General features: G+C 39.7%; 1 protein-coding gene across 1 annotated transcript; it reads right to left on the reverse strand.

Annotated features, from left to right (window-relative positions):
* Positions 1-330: 330 nt before the first annotated feature.
* Positions 331-15,930, reverse strand: TXNDC9 (thioredoxin domain containing 9). Its single transcript, XM_008699768.2, has 5 exons — positions 15,764-15,930; positions 13,410-13,628; positions 9,968-10,086; positions 6,761-7,015; positions 331-1,081 (listed from the first exon to the last, which is right to left on the reverse strand). The coding sequence occupies exons 2-5, from the start codon at positions 13,596-13,598 to the stop codon at positions 964-966; spliced, it is 681 nt and encodes a 226-aa protein (XP_008697990.1). The 5' UTR covers positions 13,599-13,628; positions 15,764-15,930; the 3' UTR covers positions 331-963.
* Between the last annotated feature and the right edge of the window lie 308 nt (positions 15,931-16,238).

Consider the following 16,238-nt stretch of genomic DNA (forward strand, 5'->3'; position numbering starts at 1 on the left):
TTTAGTATTTTCTTGAATAATGTTTCTGTAATAAATGTTTTTATTTGCCATATGCTTTTATGACAGTTCCCAAGACTTTAAGTAAAAAGTATACATATATATTTACTAGTTACGGTTGTTTTCATTGAGGAGTCTACAGATCACGTTGCCATTCCAATTGTGCTTCCTGATTATTTACTTTTGAAAGAGAGCATGAGGGAGGGGAGGAGGCACAGAGGGAAACGATCTTAAACAGATTCCCCACTGAGTGCAGAGCCCGATGCAGGGCTTGATCCCAGGACCCTGAGATCATGACCTGAGCCGAAATCAAAAGTCAGACACTTAACGGACTGAGCCACCCAGGTGTCCCTTCCTGATTATTTTTTTAATGCATGTCTTAAAATACAAGCGATCAGAACCCTTTAAATAAGGCAGTATGCTCAAAACCTGAAAAAGCTTTCTGCTGCCAACAGTTGATTCATCATCAACACACAGCCTACAGAATAAATAGGCAGTTCTTTAATAGTTAAATATATTCCAGAAGTAAAGACTGTTTATAATTCATTTACAAGTGAGTCCATTACACCAGTAAATGTTGTTTGACCTGTTGTATAAAGTAAATAATGCTGTGTAAGAATTAGTCCTGGAACAGTTTGCTGAATTCCTATTTCCAATCCAGTAGATTAAAAGCACAACTGTGAATGGTATAAAGACATAAGAATTATATTGTGATAAAATCAATCTCAAAAATAGAGAATCCAGGCCCTTGCTGGATAATTTAAGACCTCAGAAGTTTTCCTCAACTTAAACACGAGTGCCACACAGAAAATACTGAAGATGTCTTTCAATGTGATGAAACTACAAAACTCTAGAACGTGACCATTAGGTGACCAATGTATCAAAACCAACGGGATTTAGAAAACACATCTAATTCCGAAGTAAGCAGAAATAAAAAGACAATTTACAAAGAATTGTAACTAATTTCTAATCATCATCAGAGTCTGAATCATATTTCTTCCCTCGGATAGTTTTCTTTTCCAGCTTTGTGAAGTTTGTTCCAAATTTCTTTTGGCTCTGAAATGGTGGCTCCATTAAATTTCCACTAAAAATAAAGCAAATTTGAAAAGCATTTATTCTTTATGATTTAGTACAGCTGGTATGCTAACCTGCAAAAAAAAAATCTCTTTTCTTCCTAACCTATGGAATAAAGTTTTCTTTAAAATGCTGGTGTCAAGGAAGACGTGTATTATTCATACTGATGGTTAAGAGTTTTAAGCCCTAATTTGTATTACTAAATGTTTTTGATCAAGGTTTTATTTTATCATTAATTACTGACATTTCACAAGATATACTAACAGAATTTCTGACTGAAAGCATAGAAGGAAATGAAAGTTTTTCTACCTCTCCTGATATGCTGAACTTGGATTAGATCCTATTCATTCTAAGAATGACACAGGAAAATGATCTATTTTTTTACAGCCTGTTATGGCTGGTATGATCCTGTTTCACACTTTTTTTTTTTTTAAAGATAAGCTCCGGCATCAGCCGTCCCGGCTGCAGCGCTCGGACACTGGGCCAAGAAGCCGGTTTCTTGCGGCTCCGCCTCCTGGTAACCCAGGTGACCACCCCGAAGCCCCGCCCCCTCGCCCTTCTCGGTCTTGACTCGAGGCCCGCCTGGAGGTGGGCCGCACGTCCTGCCCTTTTCCGGTGGGAGTAGGCGTGTGTTTTAGAGGCTCCAAACACGCACCTCAGGTTGGTGGTAGCGTTCCCGACAGGCGATGGAGAAGGCGCTGGCTGTGCCTCGCCGCCACTGCACGACCCGGGGACGCCGGCGCTGTCGGTGGTGGACATGCACATCGGGCGGCGAGCCCTGCGCACGTGCTGGCGGGGTGTCCGGCGCGGTCGGCCCCATCGCGCTGGCCAAGCGGCGCTACATGCGCCAGCACCTTGACCACCTGCGACGACGGCTCATTCGAGCCTCGGGGCCACTCCGGGATATGTACGGGGCTGTGTTGGTGCCTAGCGACCGTCGGACGCCGCACCTGGGCGCCCTGTTCCTGCAACAACGAGGGCTGCTGGCACTCCATGTGCGGCCACGCAGTGCTGGCGCTTGGCCGCCGCCCTCGACCTCGGGCTGGTACCGCACGGCCGGCGCCCGCGAGGGGTCCGTGTCATCCACTGCCCATGCGGGTTGGTGGCCGTTGTGATGGGTCGGGTGCGAGGGCGGCGCCGCAGCCGCGCCCGGTGCAGCACAGCGCCCCGGCCTTCGCGCTGGCCACAGGTAAACGGCGAGACCCTCCCAGCTCCGGGACACATCCACCGGCTACTCAACTGTCTCTCTGGCCTGAATTCACACACAGTAAATTAACCCACCATGAGCCTTTGTAATTAATAAAAAGAAACTCAAAATCAATGCAAATGTGTGTCAGCATCTTAGCCTTGCAGATTTGTGCCGTGCATGCAATTCAATTATCCCGCAGGTTATTGCCTTGGTCTTGAGAGACCCTTGAGGAGTACTGAATTCGTATCTCCCTTACTCAGAGCCTCGCTCCCCCACTGTCAGACATTCCCAGAGATTTCACAGTTGGGTAAGTCTGACAGGGTCAAGGAAAGAACAAAGAACGGCCAATGTACCAGGTTCATCGGCTGGTTCAGAATACACTTTACTAGACATACCCCCTGACAAGTTACTAAACCCCCTGTCTTGTTTTCCTCACCTAGAAAAGTGCCTTTCCCACTTCTTTGGGAAATAATTAAATAAGAATGAACTACAATTTATAAGCAAGATGTTGCTACTCCTTTTCTTTAAGAACAGGAACAGACCTCGAGTCCAAATCCTAACAACCCTTTAAAAGCTATGCAACCGTAATCAAATTACTAACCTCTCTGTGCCTATATTTTTCATTTATCATCTCTGCGGGTGAGGATTAAATGAGAGTATGCAAAGTACTTAGAAATTTTTAAAATATATTTCTAGAGACAAAAAGACTGCAGGTATAATACCCAGTGCTCATCACAATTGCCTCCTTAATACCCATCACCCATTTAGTCTATTCCCTGCACCTCCCCCTCCAGCAACCCTGTTTGTTCTCTATCATTGCGAATTTCTCATGGTTTGCCTCTCTTTTTTTTTTTTCCTTTTTCCCATGTTCACTGTTTTGCCTTTTAAATTCCACATATGAGTAAAATCGTACAGTATTTGTTTTTCTCTGATTTCGCTTAGCATAATACACTCTAGTTCCATCCACATTGTTGCAAATGGCAAGACTCATTCGCTTTGATGGCTAATATTCCATTATATATGTACATATATATACACACCCACATCTTTATACATTCATCAGTTGATGGATATTTGTTCTTTCCATAATTTGACTATTGTTGTAATGCTCCTATAAACATTAAAGTATTCTTTTTAGATCTTGATCTTTCTTGAGGATTTGTATTCTAGTTTAGCCTAATTATGAATGAGGCAGTGATAGCTCAGGCATTTGTCAGCCTTAGAGCAACCTCAAGACAGCTGAAACACACAGGTCGATAGTTAGAATTCCCTGTGGAAACTGATGGCACTTTGCCTTCTAGAGGAGAACGGTGTCACATCCGGATTGGGAGGGCACTTGAGGTAGACAGGAGTTTGTTTAGATTGCATCTCAAAATCTCAGCAGTTTCAATAGTTTAGCTATCCAGTTTCCCCAGTAAGAGCCCCCAGCAGCAGTTTGGAAGCACTCTAGATCTGTGCGAAATGACAGCTGGCAGCAGGATCACCACCCATTATCATAGCTCAGGGCTGGCTGGGGCCGAGCATCACCATGTGACTACACAATAATCGGTGGGCAGTGATGGTCACTTTGAGTCACTAAAAAGACCTGAAATTCCCTTACTTTGAAAAAATGCTAAAAGGGTGGACTGACAAAGTGTTCAAGACCACTGCTCTGTCCCCTGCATTTTGATGACCTTGCGAAAGGGAATCCACGCCCTCAAGGTCATCACCTGCAAAATGAAGGTGACACAATAGTTACCCACCTCAGAGGATTGCTGAGTTCATTTCTATTCCACTCTGCTAACATGAAAACTACTGCTACTGTATTCAAGTGCTCGAACAGTAGGTAGTCAACATTTGTTGAATGAGTAAGTAAATGAAATTGGGAGAAGAATATGGCGATTAGCAAATGTAAATATTCTCTTAAGAACCCTATTCCCCTTGGAAATTAAATTTTTGGCCTTACTATTAACATTAATGTATTCCCTGATGTGTGCCAAGCACTCCCCACACATCATCACGTGGAATTCACACAACAGTCCTTTCAAGGGGGATAGCAGCTCCATGTTACCCATGAGGACACCAAAGCCACACTTAGCTTAGCTTTCCAGCTTCCAGCAGCCCTCACATTTCCATCTACTTCCTCATTCCTCCTTCATTAAGCCCGATTTTTCGTTGCATCAGCATCAAGATAAAGACATGTTTCATCCATAGTTGCTCTTAAGTTCCACAGGCATATTTTTTACTCTCTTGATTATAAACTTGCTCTGCTTTGACACACATCATGTGTTCAAAGGGCTCTGTGGGCTAGCCTGGAACCGGAGAGCATACTGATATCTTTGTATGATCAAAGTGTGCAAACTCAGAATACAAGAAATATTTTATTTTTCAGAATTTCTTGAATATGAGACCCCATTCTGCCTTGTTTTTTTTTTTTTTAAGATTTTATTTACTTATGTGACAGAGAGACAACCAGCGAGAGAGGGAACACAAGCAGGGGGAGTGGGAGAGGAAGAAGCAGGCTCATAGCGGAAGAGCCCGATGTGGGGCTCGATGCCATAACGCCAGGATCACGCCCTGAGCCGAAGGCAGACGCTTAACCGCTGTGCCACCCAGGCGCCCCTTGTTTCACATCTTTCAATGTTTAGACAAACATCAAAAAAACTCATGGAATTCATTAGCATTAACCTGGAATTGGTATGAAATTTTTCAGTGATGCCTGAGAAATAACTGAGACATTTTCTTCTTTCAAAAATATCTAGGCAGATTCCTGGCACCTAGATTCTGGTTTTGAAATATCATTTGCCATTGAGAGGAACCACAGTGCCTTGGAGAAATAGTCAATTCTAGGGAGAGTCCCTCTAAGACCTCTCATCTGCACCAGAAAGAAAGTGCTTAAAGAACTATGGGGACACGTGAAAAGGACATACAAGCCTGCTTGAGAGGGGCTCTCACTGGCCAAATCTGGGGCAATTTGGGCTTCAAAATAAATAATATTAGTAACCAACTATAACCCACTGGATAAGATAAGCCATTGCCCATTCTAATATAAATAAATGAAAAAGTTAATTAATGTGTGATATGGAAAAGTTCTTCTTAAATCACTATTTGGCTTGGTAGACAACTTGTTAACCAGTGCTCAGTTATCACCACCAGAAATGAGACAGAACACCCTATACCCCATTGTGCTACTCTGAGAAGGAAGAATATGACATCACTTCCATCATGTATCTGTGAGAAAATGCACAGTCCAAACTTAATCCTGAAACATTAGACAAACCCAAACTGAGGAATGCTCTACAAAATAACTAGCCTGCACTCTTCAAAAATGTCCACGTATTGAAAAATAAGACAAGCTGTCACAGATGAATGGAAACTAAAAATACACAGTAACTACATGCAACATTTTAGTATGCAGAACATTATTTGGACAGTGGTAGAATTTGAATAAGGTCTGTAAATTATATAACATTTCCTGTCTTAATAATTGTACTCTGGTTACATAAGAAAAGTCCTCATTGTTGGAAAATACCCAAGGAAATATTTAGGAGTAAAGGGACAACACATCTCCAACTTCCACTCAAATGGTTTTGAAAAAAAAAGTATGTATTCAGAAAAAGAATGATAAAGCAAATGTAAAATGTTTAGAATTGAGAGATATGGGTGAAACACATAAGAGAATTCTTTGTATTAGCTTCCAACTTGTTTAAAGTTTGAAATCATTTCAAAATACATTTAATAAATATTAGTATTTCATTTATTATTAAGAAAGTAAAAACCTAAAACTCCAAAGTCAATTTCTACAATGTAGGGATAATTTAGGCATATATAGGGGAGATTCAGAGGAAAAGGGACAGGGAAAAGAGAACTTTCTACTTATTGAAAAGCACTATGACTATAGAATGATCACATAATTTTATCTGTTAATTTTGCAAATCAAAAACAGGCAAAGAAGGCAAGATGATAGGTTCTGATTTGTGGAACCAGATAAACTATTGGCGAAGTAGACAAGGAGATGAATGAAAAATGGAAGTTGGATTTTAGATTGTTTTCAAATTGAGACTGTCTCCACAATAAGTAATCTAAGCTGATCACAGAAATGAGATTATACCTTTCATCAGATTCTACAAGACAGGAATAGCTACATTAAAAATCTGATGTTCACAAATAAGTCATTATCAACTTGAGTAATCTGGTTTAAATCAGGGAAGAGTCGATTCTGAAGTGTCATTTTGAGTTTCCAGACTAACAGAAAATTAGATTCAACAGGATCTGTTAGGATGAAAACTTCTATAGTTAGGTGTACTCCAACAAGACTCAATTTTATCTGTAACTCTGATTTTGTTCTAAGATCATGCTAATAATGTACGCTTTAGGAAATATGTTTTTCATTTGTGAAATATTTTCTACATCACAGCCAGATCTTACTTAGCTCCATAAAATGAATGCTAACATAAAAAAACTTCTCTAAAAATATCAACTGGATTTGGAATTAAAATCAATTGTTTTGCTAAAAATTACCTGTAATTGAGAATATCGGAACAACCCAGCCTCCATTCTAAAGTTTCTGTGGTGAAGTCATCTGTATTTCCTAGGTCAGTAAATCCAACAATGTAATCTTGTGTTTTTCCATCTTTGACCAGTGCTAGTGTGGGAATGACTTTGATACGCAGTCTCTCACAAAGGAAAGGTGCTTTTTCCACATTCAGCTTCAGAAATTTGGTCTCAAGATGTTTCTTAGACAATAGCACCAAATGTCGGTCTAATATTTTACACCTGTAAATAACAGCACATAGAAAATAAAAAACTAGAACAGATTTTTCATTTAAAAAATAAGTATCATAAAGGTGTATCTAATTTTATAGTTCTTCTGCTTGAGTCTCGTAATTTGGCAGCCAGCCCATGCTTGTGTTGGATGACTTCATTTCATTTCATAGGTTAGTTAATGGATTATGAGAGGCAGAAAAATAATCCAGTATCCTAGAAAGTCAGATGTGTCCTAATGATACTTATAAAAAACAAAATACTAAATATACGCTTTCAGTCACAAGTGGTTCACAAAGTTGTCATGTTCATGGTAAGAACAAAAAACTGTCATTTCTCTTATGCATGTTTCCTGGTGTCTCATACGGTGCTTGAAGGGTGACAAATCTGACTTGATAGAACTCAGAAGAGACTTTTCAGAATTAGAAATGTACACACAGTGCCATATTTGGAAGTCATTAAGACTGAATGGTGTCACCAAGAAGGAACTCTTCTGTGCAACTACCATTAAGAAGTATAGGGTAAGAGCTACAAATATGGTCATATGGTTCCAAAGAAATGAAAAATACCAGTAGTAACTTTTATTAAGCCACTTTCTATCGAAAAGAAAGATGGAAATGACATTTTCTGAAAGTTAAAATGTATTTTAAACTGGTCAGTCCTCCAGCATTCCTGAAACAGACTACTGTTATCATCTTTTTGAGCAGCAGTTCTTAATCACAGGTGGTCATTAAAGTCAGCTTTTAAAATACAAGGATGAACCAAAATTCTCTGGGAGTGGAGCTGGGAAACATGCAGGTGATTCTCATGCCCCATAAAGTTTGATAACTACTGCTTTAGATGATGAAGATACCAAATGTTTCACAGTTGTTACTTGTAGGCTTTCTGCACACTTCTTGGTGTAGTTATTCCTGAATTAGGACTGGGTCCAGCAAGTTCCTGGTAATCTTGATGCCTCATCACTCTACTGCTGAAGGTATCTTTTCACGTATCACCCATGTAGTATAGCAATGAGATTGTAGTGAAAAATGGAAGGAGAGAACAAGTAGATAAATGGTTCCTGAATGAAGCTCAAAACAAATAATAAATGAACCATTATGTGAGAAATATGTTCTTGAAAACTTGTAGGTAAGTCAACTCCATCGTTTTACTGCAGTTATATGGAACCTATTTTAAGTAAATCTATGATTGTACCATTTATTAATTCATTTTTTTAAAAGCCCAGAAGCAGCAGTCACGATGTAGTTAGAACAGCTTAGGCTTAAATCCTGAGTTTGAATCCTCTTCTGTCATTTAGTAGATGAGTGACATTAAGTGAGTCATTTAATCTCTCCAAGTCTTGGTCTCCAAGCATGAAGCATGGGAATTATACCTACCTACTTACCTCAAAGGGTCACTGTGAATGTTCCAGGATTTTATACATGAAGTATCCAGTCTACTATGACCAAGAACTCTGATATCTACTAGATCTACCCATAAAATTTTCTAATGATTTGTTTTTTTCTTTTTTTCTATTTTTTAAGCAATCTCTATACCCAACATGGGGCTGAACTCAAGACCTCGAGATCAAGAGTCAGATGTTTTTACTGGCTGAGCCAGCCAGGCGCCTCTTGATTTTTCATTTTTGCTTGAAGGTAAGTATTCCTGGTGTTGCACTGTTTATACAACCATCAAATATATTTACTGAGTACCTATGTATCAGCCATTGCTGCTCTAGGGGTAGGAAGCTGGGAGCATGGTGAACCACGGTACAGGCAAACTCTCTGCTTTCACAAAACAATCTAGTGGGCAAAAACATCTAATAAACATCAAATGAGATCAACCGTAGAGTCTTATATGATATTAATATATCACCCCATCATGTATGTCAGAGTCTGGCAACTTGAGAAATGTGTGCCCATGGTAAAGGGCTGAGTACCATGGTGACAGACGGTTTCTCTGATACCCTTTCTTTTCTACTCCCTTCCCACATTTTCCCTTACAGGAGATTTCACCATTTCAACATTTTCTTTCATTTTTATTACCTTAATCAGTAAGTCCCAGGTTCAGATGTTAATTAATAACCAAGTTACTGGGTGGTGCGTTTAAGACAAGGGCCGAGCAGGCTATGGAAATGGGAGAAGAGGGCAGGGCTGAGACAGCAGTGAATGATGGAGACTCCACACTGGAGTGTGTGTCTGTCTGAGGGAGGCGGCTGCTATTCAGTATTAGCAAACTGCCTTCCTACTGACTTCTAGATCTGCTATTAAGTTATTTGATTTTTTAAAACATCTAAAATCTGGATTTAAAAAAAAATTGTATCTCTCAATTTTTAAAAGTTGGCAACCAATCAAATTTGCGGGTTAAAAGAAAGGCTTAAGTTAAGATGTAACCTTTTCTAGGAGTATTTTTATTTTACAAGGACCCTGCCTCTGTAGAGAGGCTTGCAGATCTGGGCTGTTCAAAAGAAATCACTTTCCTCTCCTTCCAGCCAAGGCTGGCACTCCCAACGATGCTTCTAGTGAAAGGCTTGGTCAACCCTTGTCTCCTCATGAGTTGCTGGCTGGGAAGGAGTGAGTGAATTCAAAGCTGGTATTCAAGGTGTTGGCCCCCCACACCCAACATTGTGCCTATATCATAATAGTACCAAAAAAAGAAATAATTCTTGTTGTGTTGACAAAAAAAAAATTTACGTGTACGTCTCTTAGATATTTTTAAAGTTACCTAGTGAAAATATAATTCAGAAAATAGCGAGTTCTATGGAAATAACAGTAATTTTCAATAACGTTCATTTATACTTTTTTATGCAACAGGTTTTTTAGTTATCTTCAAAATAACAATTATTTAACTTTAATGGTGACTTTTACAGAAGTACAAAGAAACTTACAAGTAGTTCCTCTAATTTTTAATTTTCCTATTATGTTATTGTATCTCTACTCAAAGATCTCATCATTTTAAACAAGTTACTGAGGGAAACAAAGTTACCTGAATGTGGAGTCTCTGTAGAAATGGCAAACCACTTTTTTACTCTCCTTGACTTCTTGAAAAAAGTCTCTCTCACTAGGGATTTCTCTGTATTCCCCATGTCCTTTTGAAAGCCATTCCTAATTTGGAGAAAAGGGAAATATTACACACTTGAAATATCTTTCAGTACCACTTTACATTTTGGGTCTAAATCGCTATAATATTCTGTAATGAAGTTGATTTTATCTTGTAGAGACATCAATTCCTCTTAGTGATTTACTTTCCTAGGTCTCTAGTGTCAGTGCAAACTGTGTTGAAGAGAATCATCTGTCTTGGTAACTTCACACATATGTTTTCTTAGAACTTCAAAAACAAAAATTTAGACTTCAAGAGACTTAAAATGTAAATATCCATTTAATTTCTCTGTACTCAAACTACTAAAATCAGAAGCATTAGGTCCAAGTTAACACAAAACCTTGAAAAATTATGCTCCTGAGATAAAGTTACTCAGTCTTTGTAGGGGTGGTGACTGCAGCTTTGCAGCTCAAGAGCCCTGTTTGCTTAGAGAGGCAGAAACCGCTTCTATACTGGCCACCAATGGGAGGTATCCTAGGAAGAAAAAATTCACATATGTCCAGAAACAATACCGATCCCACAGGTCATCTAATCCCACTACTCAACCCAATGTATCAACCCTTATCAACCGTGTCTGACAGACCTTTCAGTTTCTCAAGCTTCCTGCTACAGGAAAGGCTCATCATCTCAACTGGAAGCTTGCTTCCTTTATCAGGCAGCTCGTTTAAATAAAAAGGAACACTGGGCTTACAGGCAGAAGGCATGGGCTTGAATAATCATTCTACCAGTTATTAGGCTAAGAATTCTAATAACCTTTCTGAGTCTCCATTTCCTCATTTGTAAAGTGGAGATCACAAAGCAACTATCTCACCAAGTTGTGAAAGTAAGACTATCAATAAGAAAATATCTACAATAGTGTCTAGCACAGGTGCTTACAAAGCAGTTGAATGTATACTAATTTTCTGAAAGGTCTTCTTACACTGAACTGCAATATATCCATAACTTTGGTCTGTGGATCTCAGCTTGGACCTAAGATTAGAGAGAAAAGTTCTAATGTCTTTCACATGTCAGCCCTTCAGATAGCCTATCTCACTTATGTCCTTTCTTCTCTACCTCTTCCTTCATTTTCTTTTGGCTGTTTCTCAAATGAAATGATCTCTACATTTCTTACTTTCTGATTATCCTCCTCTGAACAGAGACTAATTCCTCCTCGTCCTTTTAAAAAGTGGCAGATGTCTGAATGCAGCCCCCCAGAAGCGGTCCACTGAGAAAGGGGCAGGAGTGCCATCTCCTTTCTTCCTCTGGACTTAAGCTAACACAGACTGTATTAATAGTTTTGGTATCCATTTCACATTGGCTTATGCTGAGCTGACACTCAGCAGGAGGCCCTGGTGTTTTCTCTTTATGCGACATTTTTTTGGTCAAGCTTCTATACACAATTTAAACTCTCAAATACAATTTCTTACTGGCATGGAACATTTCACCACTTTTCTTGACTTACCAATAACACTGCCCTTAAAAAAGAATATTTGTTTTTTAAAAAGCTCTTATTAATTCTCATATGTTTAAACAACAGGTGGAAGACTTGAACCTTTCCAAGTTCCTAAGAGGGAGGCAAGCCTACTCTGAACCTCCACTAACACTTGGAGCCTCTCCCAAGACACTCAGCACACCCCGTTGCTCTTAGTACAGTTTCTTGCAGAGTACGTGCTCCACCGGGCATCTGCTGAATGGAATCAAGCAGGATGGGCAAAGATCACACTGCAGGCTGAGTCTACCCAAGGCCTGGCAGCTGGGCAGCATCTAGCTCTCACTTAGTGGCTCTCACCCAAGCCTCTGGATGCGCTCTTCCTATTTCTCACCTGTCCTTCTGCTTACTACCAAGTCCTGTCACTAGCTGCCATAACAGGAAGACGGTACCTCAGTTGACTGAGGAATGGTGATTCGCGTGGGCCTATTAAGTGCTTATGTCACTGCATATACTGATTTCCTGATACCCCCATAGATCAGCAAATCAAAATTACTATGCAATCTATACCAATCTTTCAAAAAGACTATATATAAAACCATTAAAGCGTCTTGTCTACTTCTTTAAAAAACATTTTAATAAAAAAGATCTATTAAAATGCAGTGAAAACTCTAAAATAACACGCTCTCAGTTATTCTATGACAAATTCATTTAAATTAATTTAAATTAACTAAAAAATTAATTTAAAAAAATCCTTAAAGGCTGCAGGACTCAGGTTTTTAATGATAAATATTCAGACTATTGTTTTTTAACTGCTGACAGTTTCACTTAAGCCATTATGTATGTTCCTTACTGAAAATCAGTTAGATTCAGTCTTTCTACGAAAACACCCCAGTTATGACAACTTTTTTTAGTTGAACTATTAGCAATTAGTAATGTTACTTAACTGTGATTGTGAAATAGGAGTTCATAGCAGAATCTCATCATACATACCTTAGATAATTATTAGCAATATAATAAAGTCTCCTGGCTTCAAAACCAGATACGTATGTGTGTGTGTGTGTGTATACACACACACACACACACACACCCTATTTTAGAAAACTCAACCTATAAAAATAAAGAGTCACATTATCAAAGATTCTTTCTTTTTTGTAGCAATTCTTATAAACACTGGGAGTAAAAACATTATCAAAGAGATGCTACAGCAGCACAGACAAAACTCCCTGTTTCTTTAGAAAAGTTAAAGCTCACGTTTTGTTCACAGCCAAATGAAGAGGAACCAGATTGGTAATAACCTATTCCAATGTGACAAAAAGCAATGAAAACATTTTTAAACAAAATTATATTTACAGAATTTAACCCAACTGGTTTTGATCAGAGTCTACAAGTCTGTTCCACACTTCACACTCTAAGAGACCAACAAGGACAGAGCTGTGGCCACCCTTCTCTGTGACCCAGCATACATTCTTTTGAATAAATAAGCCATGTAATTGTTACATTGGAAATGCCTGAAATAATTTCTTCAATGTAAATTGCCTTACAGCTCTCATCTCACTTACACTGATCACAGCTAAATTATAACCGGCTTTACATTTACCTAAAAGAGAAACCACTGACTCCCAGTGCTCTTCCTAGTCCCCTCCCTTCTCAACCAACAAATATGAGCTCAAAAATGATCTAGGGCACATTTCTTTTACTTGACTGTAGATTAACATACTGAGCAGGCTAATTTTTAATATGTCTTTAAAACTAATTTTTTTTTCCCAGCAAATTTTTAACAGGGAGAGTACTCTGCAGTAAAAAACAAAAACAACCCTAAAAATAAGGACTGAAATGTAACTACTTCAGCACACGTATATATAAGTTGTTAGGAGCATACTGTTAAAGTAATTTCAGAAAGCAGGGCAGAGAGGTTACTTGTTTCTGCTGTTGAGCTTTCCTTAGTGCCTCAAGTCTCTTTTCTTTGAGGCGTTCCAATTCATCCTCATCCATCTGATCCAGTTTCTGAATTTCAGAATCCAAATGTTCTTCTACTAATTTGGTAGTTTGAAGCAACTGATTTTCCAGGACTTTTGAAAACATGTCAACAGATGCATTAGCTTCCATTCTTCTAAATGGTACAGTTCAGCCTTGGTGCTAGGGAGAAAGTTTGCAAAGTTGGGGAAAAAGAAAAAAAGTAAAGTTTCCTCTCTCGTTTACAAAAATTCTAGCAAGTATATAATTTGTACTCCACAAAGTGTTCTGCTGACAAGTAAGCATTTCATATTACACTTAGGAATTTTTAATTAAATGTTTTATTTTTTTTTAAGGAGGCAGAGAGAGTGGGGGAGAGGGAGAATCTTAAGCAGGCTCCACACTCAGTGAGGAGCCCGATGCGGGGCTAAATCTCACCACCCTGATATCATGACCTGAGCTGAAATCAAGAATCCAACTGAGCCACCCAGACGTCCCTTACCGAAATGTTTTAAAACTGAATTTTCAATAGGTTAAAGTCATACCACTCAAAGATTACTTAGAGCAAAGTTTAGGTGCTTCTGATTTAGTTTGTGTTTCATTACAATAAAGCAAAGACAAGTCTTTAAGACCAAGAGAGAAATGGGTAGTTGGAGTTCTATCTAATGACATATATTAACAGTATTTTTTTAAACCAGAAGAGAAATAAAGCAGAAATGACTGAATAATACTGAAGTTTAGCTGTAGTGAGGTTTTACACATACATCTACAAAACAAACTTTGCTTCAATACAGAAGAGCGTTGAGCCAAAAATGTATTTTTCAAGGTCTCTACCTAAATGATTTTCATTTAACTCCTGAGAAAGTGCATTACAATTGTAAAGAACAGTGCCTGGTGTTCCCTAAACTTTAGTTTTCACTGCTGTTCTCTATGACTAACAAAATCTCTGATGTTACAAAGACTCATACTGGTATGGATCTATGGACAGTGTTCTTAACTTTGATGTAAAACAGTAACCCTCTAAATGTTAAAAATACTGATTTTCTCATCAGTCCTTTATGTAACATAGTTTAAAAACAGAACCTAATTCAGATAGGAAAGGAAGCTCTATCTCAATTACACATTTTATAAGATGTAGTATTTTCTGTCAGCAACAATCAGATGGAAATTTTATGTGTACCCCTGGGTTATTACTACAGAAATATAATTTATAATTTGCTTATGAAAGCAGGAAGCTGTTGCATTTCAATTAACTACGGCACAGTTGCAAATACTACTGAAGAACCTTAAAAAAAAAATAAACTGTGGACTCACTGACCCAGTTGAGGGCTTGACATATAGCCTGGCCCACACAAACCCTCTACAACTGCTGAACTGAAAAGTAGTCATCTTGCAAACTTCACTTTCGATTCTTTTTGCTTCACAGGAAAAGCAGTTGAAAAGCACACCTGATTTCATCTTTGTATCCCCAGAGCTAGCAGTGCTTGGAACACAGCAGGTGCTCAAAAAAATATTTAATTTTGAATGAACATGTGCCTACTTTCTGTTCAAATTTCCTTAAGCTTCAAAAGTATTTGAGTTTAAAAAACCAAACTGTAAGCTCCTTATAAATGCTATACATTTTCAAAGAATTGTATTTCAAATATTATAAAATAATTCCACACTTCCTATCTCCAAAGAAAAATGTCAGTTAGACTGTTTCCCTTAGGGCTGGAGCCGGATGAGGCAGAAAATTGGTTACTGAGACACTGACTTACATGTCAGAACCTGTTCTTACTAGAGGTATAGTGGATGCTGACCCCTGGAGTTTTATGAGATGAACTCAATTTAATTCTGGGATAATTGGGAACAGAAGCGAATAACAAGAGCCGTTCTGGGGACAGGTGATGGTAGTCACCGCATTCACAAAGGGGAAAGGAGATGGCGTAGCGATCCCGATAACTTTTCATTCAAATCACAAACCTGATTCTTCCTTTTCACAGTTCACCGGGGACAGTGGGACGGGGCTTGTCCTCAAATTAGCTAACCGTTTCCTTGACTCCCCTACATGCACCCGCCAAAACAACCTTAACTGCACCCGAGGCATCTTCCGAGCATCCTCGCCATTCCCTGACCCCCACAGGGACAGACCAAGGCAGAGTTTAGGTGGCCCCGTCTTCAACCCCTCCCGGGGCGCATGCGCGAAAGCCGCCTCCGCCTCTCTGACTCCGACGTCTGGGCCGCGCCCCTCCCCCGCCCTGGCCGGATGTTGAGTGGTGAAGTGTCCATCAGCACCGGGAGGTGGTGGTCGGTTTTTTTCACACCATCCTCTACCTCACCTGAGCTCTCGGTGACACTTGAGAAGTGAAGAACTAACTGCTCCAGAAAGGCAGTCCACTCTGGCTTCACCCTCGCAGCAGCTGCCAGGGGCTGCGAACCGGCCGTCACTTCCGCCTCCCCTTTGGCTGCGGCCCTCACGCGATACAACCTGCGACGCCCGAGGAAGTGGGGCGGGGGAGGAGGGCGTGGGGACCGTGAGCGCTTCTGCGCGTGCGCAGCTCCCATCCTCCACCCGGAGATTTCCGCTTTCTTAGCCTCGCTCTGGGTAAACGGCTCACGGGGGAGGGAGCAAAGTATGCTGGAGGTTGTAGTTTATCAGTGCTCGGCCTGGCCGTGTTGGACTTCCTTAGGCTCTGAGCCTAAGTACACACAATGTTACATCAGACACTTGATAGCTATGGTCTTGATCCGGAGTGACACTCCAACTTCGCTTCCATCGTGTTTAATGAACACTGTTTTTTTTTAAGTTGAGGT

The sequence above is a fragment of the Ursus maritimus genome, unplaced genomic scaffold (genome assembly GCF_017311325.1).
Source record: "Ursus maritimus isolate PB19 unplaced genomic scaffold, ASM1731132v1 scaffold_6, whole genome shotgun sequence".
Lineage (NCBI taxonomy): Eukaryota > Metazoa > Chordata > Mammalia > Carnivora > Ursidae > Ursus > Ursus maritimus.